The sequence below is a fragment of the Diaphorina citri genome, unplaced genomic scaffold (genome assembly GCF_000475195.1).
Source record: "Diaphorina citri unplaced genomic scaffold, Diaci psyllid genome assembly version 1.1 scaffold330, whole genome shotgun sequence".
NCBI lineage: Eukaryota > Metazoa > Arthropoda > Insecta > Hemiptera > Psyllidae > Diaphorina > Diaphorina citri.
In genome coordinates this window covers 62187-75548 of record NW_007377765.1, presented here as the reverse complement: position 1 = coordinate 75548, position 13362 = coordinate 62187, and the positions used below count along the sequence as shown (strand labels likewise).

Below are 13362 nucleotides of genomic sequence, written 5' to 3'. Positions count from 1 at the left end.
TAAACACATTTAAAAGGTTTTTTCCTTGCATGAATTCTCAGATGTCTTTTCATTTTACTGCTGTCATGTGTGTGATACTCGCATGTGTAACAAACATAGCGGTGTGAAGCATCCGGCCTAGTGACGTATTCACATGATTTGCAGTGATATAAAAGATCATTGAGATCAGTTGACACTATCCCATCACAGTATTCACACTTTAAAAATTCTGCAATAGAACGAAATATAAATGTTAGGTCTGTCCAACTTTTCCCCTTGAAAATTCAAATCAGAACGTAATTTATTTTTACTGGAATTTAATCTGACGTCAACTATATTTTTTTTTTTTTTTTTTTTTTTTTTTTTTTTTTTTTTTTTTTTTTAAGAAGAAAAAACTCGTTACGTACATGGCACTACAAATCACCTTTTGGAACTTGAAATGTGTTTTTTATTTTTATGGTAAGAAAGTCCGGCTAAACTTGACGACGAAAATGCACAAAACAGACATTTAAATGGTTTCTCGCCAGTATGATTTCTAAGATGAATTTCTAATGCATTTCCGTGGGTGGTGCTATATGAACAAAAGTGACAAGAATAACATTTTGCACCTAAATGAATTCTCAGATGCTTCTTCATATTGCCTGTTTGAGTTGACGAATAAGAACAAACTATGCACACCAACTTTCGGATTTTAGATGAAATAGCTTCGTTTGGGCATATTCGACAATGTTGTAATATTTTCGGCATTTCATTGGAAGAGAAATTGTTACAATATTTACACATTACAGTCAGGTGTCTTTTTTCCTTACTCCCATTTTTTTTCTCTTCTGTGTTGTTTTCAAATTGTACCACACTGATTTCGTAGTATGACTTATCATTATCAACTTCATTCAAAAAAGCATCTCGGTTCACGTCTTCAAAAGCGATATCGTGAATTGTGTGCTTTGATTCGCTTATAGTTTTCTCTTCTTTTCGTGCTTGTAGAATGAACCCTTCTATATCAATCTTACTTTCAATGTTGTCAATTTTGTCCATAAATTCACATTTATAACCAGAAACATTTTGATTACCATTGTTCTCAGTATTTATGTTCAAATCATCTTTTTGTATCAAGAAACTACCTGGAAATAAAAATTTATCAATTAATTTAATTTAGAATTAAATGGAATAAGTTAGTGGCGTTTTTACACACTTGGTTCATTGCTGATAATACATAATAATAAACGTGAGGGGAATAAAAACATTGGGTTTGTTTTACGCATTTCAGTCAGTCATTCATTATTATTTATCTCACCAACACACAACGATACCGTAACTGGCGAAATAGCCATATCTATAATTATATGAGAATGTAATGAAAATATGTACAATTGTACATACATATGTATCGTAAACAAGTCAAATCTATTAATTTTGTAAATGGAAAAAGTACAATGTCTTTATTAAATTTAAGGAGCTTTAATTTAAACTGTTTTTACAGGAAAAAATAACATCTTTAAAGAACGGTTTACCTTACCTACGTAACAATAATAAAAATGTGGACCCCTTTCTTTGATCAACGATTTGCTTAATTTACCTTTACAACTGATGATTAAACCCAAATATCATCAGTTCGACTTTTAATGTAATTTAATATTGTCATTTATCAGTTGGGTGGTTGGGTCACATTTTAATATCAGGGCTGCGTTTTAAACCAAATTTAAAACTGCATTTTACATTTCCACAATATTTTGACGTCACAGCAACTATTCCCTATAATGCTTTAGGACTTTATTATTTAATTTCGGTTTCAACTTTTGCGAAGAGTGAAATGCAAAATGCGAATTTTTCATATGGAACCCAGAACTGGTTTAACTAAGTTCAATATACATACTCGTAAAATGAACGAATCATTTACGATGAACAGAATAATGTCCTCTGGAGACGTAACATAACTATCAAGCTAGTTGACAAAATGTTAACAAGTTTGAAATAAAATATTCTATGGTACCTATTTGGACATGAAAAATTGAGCATTAACTGGGCGAATCCACAAAAAAAAAAAAAAAAAAAAAAAAAAAAAAAAAAAAATATTAAAAAAAAAAAAAAAATTTATAAATTGTGGCACAAATTTCCAGTGCTGACTCAGAGTCTTATGCGAGTAGGAACTAGACATTATATTGACTAGCGTAACTATTCTTTGACAACAGTTCGAAGTTTAAAACCTCGATACATGTTCATTATGTACTTAAGTACTAGAATGATGTTCTTAATTCATCACAAGAAGTATAAATACTTTGGATCAAATCACGCCACTTGGAGTGAAAATAATTATGAATCAAATTCTTTTCTCGATTGATATTGCACTAAGATTTGGATCTTGACTAAATGTGTATCTTGGTTTTACTTTTTTTTGAAAAATCAGATGAGTGTTCCTTCGCCGTTTTTATTTCAGTAGACAATGGCATACAACTGCTACATTAGACATGCTTGTGGCCTGTGTCGTAGCATGCCCATCCCGTAGTATGCCTCTCATCAGATGGGCGAGAAGAGACACAATACTTCCCATTTAGGTGCTGGGTCAACACGAGAACACCAGAAAGTAACCCGTTGAAATATTTGCAATCGAAAAACGAGTACAAACTTTTTTTATCTCCTGCACTGGCGCACCATCCTGACCTCACCAAGAGGTTATAATTCTTCTGGTGATGGCCAAGTTGTTTATTGGTACTGTATTTCATATTATCAAAGCTACTCGCTGTAGGAACATGCAGCGTAAACGATACAATACAGGGTGTAACTGAAATTGGGGATAGTGTGTAGGTAATATCGGCAAATAAATAATATCGGTAATATCGGGGGGCACGGTTGGTCCAGTGGTAACGTGCTTGCTTGCCATGCAGAAGGTCCCGGGTTCGAATCCCACCATCGACAAAAGTTTGTACTCGTTTTTCGATTGCAAATATTTCAACGGGTTACTTTCTGGTGTTCTCGTGTTGACCCAGCACCTAAATGGGAAGTATTGTGTCTCTTCTCGCCCATCTGATGAGAGGCATACTACGGGATGGGCATCCTACGACACAGGCCACAAGCGTCTAATGTAGCAGTTGTTCCATTGCTACGAAATAAAAACGGCGGTGGAACACTCATCTTTTTTTTAAAAAAAAGTCTAAAACCAAGATTTAGATCATTTAGACTCTAACTGATCTAAATCTTATTTCAGTAAGATTCGGGAAAAGAATTTGATTGTTTATATATTTTTTTTCCCTCCAAGTTTTGGCGTGATTTGATTCTTCTAAAATATGTTATGCTTCTTGTGGAGATGAATTTTAAGAACATCATTTCTAGTACTTCTAAAATCACAAAATGAACATTTATGAGGTTTTGCGTTCGAATGTTTCAAAGAGTGTCGTTTCATATGAGTATAGTTACTACACGCATAAGAACACTGAGAGCACTTGAGAAATTTATCGCCACAATGGGCGGAAATATGTCTCTTCATGTTGCTGTAGAGAGCTGTATGATACGGACATATGTAACATACATAATAATAGGACTTGTCCAGTCTTAATACTCCTTCACATGACCTACAATGACCTAAAAGAATGCTAGTATTTTTGGTAATGGCATCTCCACAGTACTGGCATAGCACAAACCCTGTAAGAAATAAAGAACGAAAAATTTATAATAATTATCTAGTAAATACCTATCGCACAACACGATAGGTACCTACGAACGGAATAAACAAAGGCCTACATATATATACTTTTAATAGAAAAGAGGAAGAAAAAGGAGTTTTTTTTTTATTTTATAGAAGCTCATATACACAATCTCTTGAGATAATGTATATTTTATTATGAACAGAATATTTGCTGACTAGATTTTTCTGCGAATTATTTATTATTTTTAAATAAGCTCAATTTCATCTACACAATTCAAAATAAATAAAGAAAATAATAAGTATACCTAGGTATGTATTTCATTTTCCTTCAGGAATGTTTAAGTTGGATATGAAGCTGGACACTAGATTTCCTAGAAGACTTGTGATCACAATGTGGACATTGAAAAGGCTTCTCCCCCGTATGAATTCTAATATGTCTCATCATTTCAGTCTTTTTATACGAGTGATAAGAACAAGCATAGCAGATATAATAGTAGGACTTATCTGGCCTCAAAACGGACTCGCAGGTTTTACAATGGTCTAGGATAAAATCTGCAGAAAGAAGCGTCAAATCAAGAGAACAATATTGACAATGTGTCAAATCTGCAACAAATTGATAAGCTTATAGTGCGCATTCCAAGAACAACAAGCTTTTAGAGGATCTTTGTAGTCTTGTCACTTTTCTTAGATTGCGGATGTGTTATATTGTGTTATAGTTAGGTAAATGCTACTAATAGTTGTATTTTATTGTTGTTAAAAAAATATAAACAGTCGTCAGTGCAATAAAGGCTTCAGTACATTATTACTTTTTTTTTGGGGTTTTTTTTTTTTTTTTTTTTTTTTTTTTTTTTTTTTTTTTTTAGAATAAGTAAAATCGCATAGTTTGCCACAGGGAGGCCATTAGCCATAATTCCGCCCCAAGTTTTCGGATAGAGCTCAAACTTGTACCAAAGTACTTTGTTTATTGAGGCCTTTGATATGAATCATCATAACTAAGGGTTTCCGATTTACAAACTATGCAAATTTTCTAATGATTCTAATTTTTTCGTTGATTTTCTAATGCACAGTACATATGTATAATCAAATCAAATATATATTTAATTATTTACCCATTTCCCAGTTTTTAAAATTTAGACTCATTCCAATACTCTCTTGTTAAATTATACATACTACATTACATTAATAATAATAATAATAATAATAATAATAATAATAATAAATAACAAACGTAAAGAAAACTTAAATTAATGCGTGATTTTACGATTCTATACATAGTAGTGAAATTTATTTGCAAAGAAATGACTAGAATACGGTATGTGACTAGATTACCTTATCAAGACGATGTTGTGATCAAACAGTAAGTGCGCGTCCACAACGGCAACCATGGACCATTGACCGTAGTCTAGACCATTAACCATCAACCCTCGCAACAGTGTCCACAATGGAGCCTGTAACCTCCTGCTTATTAAGATACACTTGAAAAAAAAAAATAATAATAATAAAATAAAATAAAAAGAGGTTAGAATGTTATCAAAAATGTATACAAAACCACCGACCATCGCAGAAAACGAAAAAAATACATACTAGACTCAATTTCCAAATTTTCGGCAAGGGTCGGTACTACGGCCAAGACTCCGTTGAGGACGCTTCTATTCATTACCATAGTTCGTTATTTTCTCTTGGGTCGGGACTAGGCTATGGTTGATGGTTAGTTATCCGTTGTGAACGCCTACTAAAGCTAAATGAGGCGAGAAAATAGTGAAATTTTCATTTGGATAAATAATTGAAATGATAACGATCCTTATTCAACAATAAACTTAGTTGGTACACAACTTCGGATGCATGTTGGGCATCGTGTAACTCTCTTTTAGAAGAAGTACATCCATAAATATAACTTTCTAAAAATTGACACAAACTCGACTGACTAGAATTTTCATCTTTCGATAAACTTACATACCTAGTAGGTAGGTAGGTATGTAGATGTAGATAAATGTGAGATTACCTACTGAAGGCTACATACCTACCTAGTAGGTAGGTATGTAGATGTAGATAAATGTGAGATTACCTACTGAAGGTATTAGTATTAATTACTGAAAAATAGTATGCTTGATGAGAACGTGTCTTTTCAACGAAGTCGGATCGTTGGTGAGAAACGCGCACAACGTACATTTAAAAGGTTTCTCTCCTACGTGCGTGCGAGTGTGTCGGCGAATGTTGGTACACACATCGGTCGAGTAGGAACAAAAGAAGCAAAGGAATCTCGTCTTGTGTTCGGCCAAGCACATACAGGTTCGGGTGTGCTCGACTATCATTTCAGTTTTTCGTAGACAAGCAAACTCGCAATGCTTGCAGAAGACAATATCTGAAAACAGAGCGAAAATATTGGGGGCTAATTAGCTTTCTTTAGCTTCTGTTTTGTACCATGAAGAAGAAAAATAATTTCTACCTACTTAAAAAGACATCCAAGATGAAACATAAATACCGCAAGTTAGGGCATCATTGTCCAGCAATGAAGAAGAAGAGAGGGAAAAACTTCAAGTTGTATGCTCGATATAGATTTATGGATTAAATGAGAACTTCATACTAACTTTTTTTTTGCTTGGCTATTTATTTTTTACAGAAAGAGTAACAAATATTAATGATAACAATAAAATCAATTATTATTAAAAAAAAAAAAAAAAAAAAAAAAAAAAAAAATGTGTGAACATCACACGATACTCATTCTGAAATTTTGGACCGATTTCCACACTTTCTCATTGCATTGTATCGGTCCCATATTATTTGTACATAGATACATGATATAATAGAAAGTAAAAATTGCCTGTGGTTATTTGTCTAAGGACTAGCGTAGTGACTAAAAAGGAACATGTAGATATATTATACACGAGGGATTTTTTTAGGAATGTCTGGCCAATATGTGTCTCTTTATGTCGGAACTGGTCGTACTACAGTAATTACAAAAATTACAAGTATATGGTTTCTCGCCTGTGTGTTTCCTAATGTGTACTTTAAGCTGAGTCGATTGGTTTGTTTTATATCCACAATAGTAACATTTGAATGGTTTCTCTCCCGTGTGTATATTCAAATGTCTTTTCATGTGGCTACTGTTGTGTGTGTGATAGTTACAAACGTAACAGACGTAGTTGTATGACACGTCTGGTCTTCGAATACACTCACATTGTTTACAGTGCAGGAACATTTCTCTAGCAGTGTGTAATTCAGCATAGCAATACTTGCACTTTCTGCACCTACTATCTAGAGAAAGAGGTGGATATATAATTCTATTAGAAAACTTGTGACCAACAGAAATTGAAAAAAGCAAGAAAGAAGTAACACGAAAATTCGAGTCTAAAAATCACATAATAATATGTATATTACTTAAATTTTCGAAACATTATAAGAAGACGGGAGAAATTTGGTTAACATTATAAGAAGACAGACACAAAAGAAAATTAAAATTATTTCAAATATTTAATATCAAGTTGCTGGAATTTAAACAAAATAGGTACATACTACACATAATTATGCACATTTCACCACACTCAGAGTAGGTTTAAATTATATAAATTAAATCATCAATAAAGCGATACTACTTTATACACTTCAGCTAAAGGGACTACATTTACATGTAATATAAACATCTATTTATCTACAATTCTACATGTAGATATAAATTGCAGTAGAGAATCCAAATAAGAAATCTATATAGTATTAGAAAAAATTCAAATCAGAAATTATAATGAGTACAAAGTTCCATACCTGGGCTGGGACTGAATTCACGCCCCGCCCGATCTAATGTTTACCAGGAGATCGTCTTGACCACCACAGAGGCAGTCAGAAAAAAGTTTCAACGGGAACAATAAAATCAATTATTATTTATTAGACACTGTGAAATTATTTTACCAAAATGTGTTGGCTCGTGAATGGTTGCAGCTCTACACTGTGTTTATTAACAACATGTAACTTTAGACTGTATCTTCTAGCGGTAGTATGGTTACAATAGCTACATTTATATGATTTCTCTCTCGTGTGAGTTTTAATGTGACTCTTCAAGGAAGATGAAGAGGTAAGTCTGTTAGGACAATGTGGACAAGAAAATTCTTTTAATCCAATATGTTTTGCTATGATATGATATCTCATATGACCTCTATGGTATGCGCGATAATCACAGGAGTAGCAAACATACGTATCGATCCTCTCTAATCTTCTCACGTCAGAACAGGATTTACAATGGTTCAGGATATACTCCGTGTCGTACTGTAAATACTCCTTGCAATACTGGCAAACTGGAAAATAAATCACACACGAGACAAAGGAAGAGAGAGGTAAATTTATGTAAATGATTTGAATGAAAATAAAATATCAAATCAAATCATGGTATCTTTGTGGTAAAGCAGAGAGCTTTCTCACAACTTTGTGGGTAACACAGTATTACAAGTCTTTCATTTACTCAATCATCATATTTAATATTGCTTGTGTCTTCGACTTGTAATGCCGCCACTAGTCGCTACTCGATTAAAGTGGCTACTCAATTGTCCTCCCGAGGCTGAGTGCACCCCGATACTCCAAGCACAGAGCCGAAAAAACCTCGGCCCCGCCGGGAATCGAACCCGGACCTCCTGCGTGCAAGCCTAGTGTGATACCCACTCGGCCACGGAGGTTGCGAAGAAAATAAAATATATGAATAAAAAAATAGACAGAAAAATATTATAAGAAGTGAAAAAAAGGACTGTAGAGGAAAAAAGAAGAAGATAATTATGAAGAATATTTTCCAATGAGCTATCACCAATATACGAATATGTTGACAAATCGTCGACAATGGAAGAGGTATACCTACCCAAAAAGTTTGAAGATAATTTTAATGCCAAGCTGAATTTCAACATCCATATCCGCCTATTTTCAGTTCCAGAACAATCATATTTCTTTTAATATCGGCATTATCAAATATTATATTATTTTTTGTTGTACGAGTAGGTATGATCCCCCGCAAAAACACAAATGTGAAAAAAAGGCCAAGTTCCTATCCAAAAATGTCGGCCTATAAAAGTGGTGAGATCAGAAAGTTAAGGCCAAGTCTGCATTCCCAATTTTTTCATATCTGCTGAAAATGCTGAATCTCAATTCCTTCAACCTTCTCTCAATTTCAACTTGGCAATGTTTTTCCTTCTCAAATTAATACCTAAATACGGTACCTACCTATTATTAACATGAAAATAAAAGGAAAACATTGCCAAGTTGAAATTGAGAGAAGGTTGAAAATTAAGGTGGGGGGGGGTCTTATTAATGATTTGAAGTTGGCCTCCACAGTACCTACTCCACACATAGCTTAAATGACCGGTCGTGACCAAAATTATTTCCGTTTAAATGTCCCCTAAAATTATTGATTTGGCTTTTCTGATATTTTGAGCAGTTTTCGTGAAACACACAGGCCTAGGTAAGATTTTGTTAACACCTGTAAATAGTAAATGCGATAGATTTGTTTTGTTTTGTTTTTTATTTTATTTTATTATTATTATTATTATTTTTTCTTCCTTGACCATATCCTTTTCCCTATGTGAAAAATCGGACCGGAAACAATACTTTCTTATAGGTAAAATAATATTAGGATAAGGAAGGTAAAATATGGGACAAAATTGTCAATTTGTCATGAAGAAACAATGATCGACTTAACCATAACTTGGAGCAACTTTGTTCCATGCTTTAATACATTAGTATCCTTATTATAGGATAAGGAAAGTAAAAAGAAATCCTATAGGAAGGAAAGTAATGTAATCGGGTCAAAATTTCGATGGTCAGTTTTTAGTGCCAAAACACGTTTTGAGGTCCCTAGAGCGTCTGTGTGTGTGTCTGTCTGTCTGTAAACAAAATATCTCGAGAACGGTAAGAGCTAGAGACCTGAAATTTGGTATGTAGATGTCAGATGTGACAAGGATGCGACACGAAACTTTTGGTTAAAATCGGTGCAACGGTTGGCGGCATTTTACCGCTTTTTGGCGGTTTTCGGTGTACTTTAACAATATATCAGGAACGGTATGAGCTAGAGACTTGAAATTTGGTATGTAGATGTCAGATGTGACAAGGATGCGAAACGAAACTTTTGGTTAAAATCGGTGCAACGGTTGGCGGCATTTTACCGCTTTTTGGCGGTTTTCGGTGTACTTTAACAATATATCGGGAACGGTATATGAGCTAGAGACTTGAAATTTGGTATGTAGATGTCAGATGTGACAAGGATGCGACACGAAACTTTTGGTTAAAATCGGTGCAATGGTTGGCGGCATTTTACCGCTTTTTGGCGGTTTTCGGTGTACTTTAACAATATATCGGGAACGGTATGAGCTAGAGACTTGAAATTTGGTATGTAGTTTACAAATGTGACAAGGATGTAACTCAAATCGTTTGGTTGAGATAGGTGCTGCGGTTGGCGGTATATTGACCGCTTTTTGGGGTTTTTTGCTCTACCGACTAAACGGTTAGAGATATTGTAAAAGTTTGGCTATACGAACAAGAACACCCAAAATAAGCATCATTCAATAGGATGAGGAAAGTCGTGTGATGTTCACACCAGATTTTTAATGACCAAACTACTAAAGTCTTAGTTAGGTATCAAAAAGATATTTCACTAACAACAATTACACCACCACCACATGTTCACACCAGATTTTTAATGACCAAACTACTAAAGTCTTAGTTAGGTATCAAAAAGATATTTCACTAACAACAATTACACCACCAACAACAACAACAACAACAACAACAACAACAACAACAACAACAACAACAACAACAACAACGAGATCCCCCACAAAAACACAAATGTGGAAAAAAAAGGCCAAGTTCCTATCCAAAAATGTCGGCCTATAAAAGTGGTGAGATCAGAAAATTAAGGCCTAGTCTGCATTCCCAATTTTTCGTGTCTGCTGAAAATGCTGATAAATTATTTTGTTTTGATTAATTTTGTAAAATTGGTCCCTTTTTAATTTATTAAAAAAAGATTAACTCTTGAATATTGGATTCCGAGAACGAACATTATCCCATCAGGATAAAATCCGCCCCGGGCGGGAATCGAACCCGCGGCCTAGCGCTTACAAGGCAGAGGCACTGGAGCATCCTTGAATAGTATTTTTGTATTTTTACTAGCCATATCTATCTATTTATTACGAGTTACGAGCTATATCCTTGTCCCTTAAAACTAATCAGATAGAAGTTAGCATTCAAAGTAATTCTTTTCAGATACTTTATTATTTGATTCTAATTTACCAAATCTAATTCACCAATCTATATAAATAAAATTGTAAATTTGTCTGGACATTGCTTAGAATCGTGAAATTTTTAGTAATTCTTACTCCTTATGCATCCACGATTCCAAAAATCACATTAGAAAAATTTCTGTATGTGTGTATGTCTGTCTGTCACGCTAAATAGACCTTTGGTTCTCCTCTTTTCACGAGAAAACGGTTCGACCGATTTTGATGAAATTTTTTGTGGTTGTTAAGAACAGTACTCGGGGTGACATAGGCTACTTAAAACTGTCACATTTGATCCTGATTCAAAATGGCGGCGGTTCAAAGTTATGCCTATTATGCTGCTCTGTGGGATATGTCAGGGAGCGCGTAGCGCGACCGTGTGTGTGTGTTGTGGTGGGTGTGATGGGTGTGTGTGTTTGTGTGGTGTGTGCGTGGTGGATGGTGTGTGTGGTGGATGTGTGTGTGTGGTGGTCCCGTACAAAGGACGAGTCAACCACTAGTAACCATTATTTATTATGTATATTCATTCAATACACTGTGTCAAAGAAACAAAATGAACCCGACTACAGTTTTTCTTCACTAAAATGCTCCTTAGTTGATGACATCTTGATGATTATTATTATTATTATTATCATCGTTATCGTCAAAAAATAACTCACCTGTAAGTAGGCCTTGATTTTAAATTGGTGGATGTGACAAAATCACATCAAGGTTGTAGGCCTTGATTTTAAATTGGTGGATGTGACAAAATCACATCAAGGTTGTAGGCATTGATTTTAAATTGGTGGATGTGACAAAATCACATCAAGGTTGTAGGCCTTGATTTTAAATTGGTGGATGTGACAAAATCACATCAAGGTTGTAGGCATTGATTTTAAATTGGTGGATGTGACAAAATCACCATACCAGATTTGAAGCCAATAATGACTTGATCACTTGCACTCCGTACTTAACATTAAAAATTCAATGTCCTTAGGTAAAGTAGATATTAGGTAGGTAAAGTAGATAGTCCTTAGGTAGGTATAAATAGGTACAAAGCTCCCTCAAAACGTGCAAATATTATGACAAAATAATACAGCCACATCGCAATTGACGGGACTTTAAGGATCAAAATGAGAGTTGAAGTGGAAATACATCACGTCACGTGACATCCCATGAGCGTAGACTGTTCTATTCTACCTTAACATGTCTTTCTTGTCCAGACAATAGTAGTTGTGAGAAGTCGTACAAAATCTTTCCAATGACACAATACAAGGGAGACCACACCCTCCCTTCAACTAACCCACGTCTAATGCCTATGTCTAGAGACATTTTCCCCAATTGTTTACCCACACACGTTCATGTTATGGTCAGTTTTAGTTCAGGGTTTCCATGACAACGCCCCTAACACTGCAATAAATTCACATGTGAGATGAATGTCAGGAAACGAGTGTCCATTACGTCTTAAATGTTGTGGGGAGGGGTGGTGAATGATAGTTTTTTGTTCACAAATTCACTAAAATGTGTAGTGGGTATTTTTTTGTGTCAAAAATGGCGAAAACTACAACCTTTTTTTTCTTTCTATAGCAAAAGGTAAAAAGATATTTAACCTAATCTTCTGTTATTTGTATTTATTGTGATTCCAGAATTCTTATTGGTTTTTTGAGTGATTTTCGGGTGTTTTTGTGTGTGGTTTTTATTTTGTTACTAGCTGAATTCCGTCGCTTCGCTCCGGAATCCCGCTAGTTCATCCCGAGGCATGGCCAAACTTGTGGAAAAGGCATGGCCGAACTTGAGGCATGGCCAAACTTGTGGAAAAGGCATGGCCGAACTTGAGGCATGGCCAAACTTGTGGAAAAGGCATGGCCGAACTTGAGGCATGGCCAAACTTGTGGAAAAGGCATGGCCGAACTTGAGGCATGGCCAAACTTGTGGAAAAGGCATGGCCGAACTTGAGGCATGGCCAAACTTGTGGAAAAGGCATGGCCGAACTTGAGGCATGGCCAAACTTGTGGAAAAGGCATGGCCGAACTTGTATTTATCAAACTAAAAACATAAACGAAACTCAAATATTAGGCGAGCGAGGAAAAGTTTTCTCTCCCGCAGTCTCTGCACTCTGTGTATTTCTTATGGTGATTTTAGCGATCAAAAATTGATCATATCTCAGGATCGGTTTAGATTTTCGCAAAATCCCTTCTTATTGCACACCTAGACCATAAAAGGAATATTTCTACCAAATTTCAGCTTTCTAGGTGTTGCGGTTCTGGAGATAGAGTGATCAGTGTGTGAATGGATCTCGTTCTTATAATATAAGATAAGAAAGATTATTGTACCTAGTTGTAATTGTTTCTCGTCAGGAAATTTGTTTCTACCAAATTTCAGCTTTCTAGGTGTTGTGGTTCTGGAGATAGAGTGATCAGTGTGTGAATGGATCTCGTTCTTATAATATAAGAAAGATTATTGTACCTAGTTGTAATCGTTTCTCGTCAGGAAATTTTCATTACTAATACTTATTTC

The 13362-nt window shown here is 34.9% G+C and overlaps 2 protein-coding genes across 2 annotated transcripts; both read right to left on the bottom strand.

Moving 5' to 3' along the window:
* Positions 1–383: 383 nt before the first annotated feature.
* Positions 384–2010, bottom strand: LOC113466774 (zinc finger X-chromosomal protein-like). The gene has a single exon (XM_026822460.1). It carries the CDS (start codon positions 1012–1014, stop codon positions 400–402), a length of 615 nt encoding a protein of 204 aa, XP_026678261.1. The 5' UTR covers positions 1015–2010; the 3' UTR covers positions 384–399.
* A 1030-nt stretch (positions 2011–3040) lies between these two features.
* LOC113466769 (zinc finger protein 64 homolog, isoforms 3 and 4-like) lies at positions 3041–7449 on the bottom strand. Its single transcript, XM_026822443.1, has 4 exons — positions 6521–7449; positions 5711–5981; positions 3951–4242; positions 3041–3637 (listed from the first exon to the last, which is right to left on the bottom strand). Exons 1-4 carry the CDS (start codon positions 6816–6818, stop codon positions 3254–3256), a joined length of 1245 nt encoding a protein of 414 aa, XP_026678244.1. The 5' UTR covers positions 6819–7449; the 3' UTR covers positions 3041–3253.
* Between the last annotated feature and the right edge of the window lie 5913 nt (positions 7450–13362).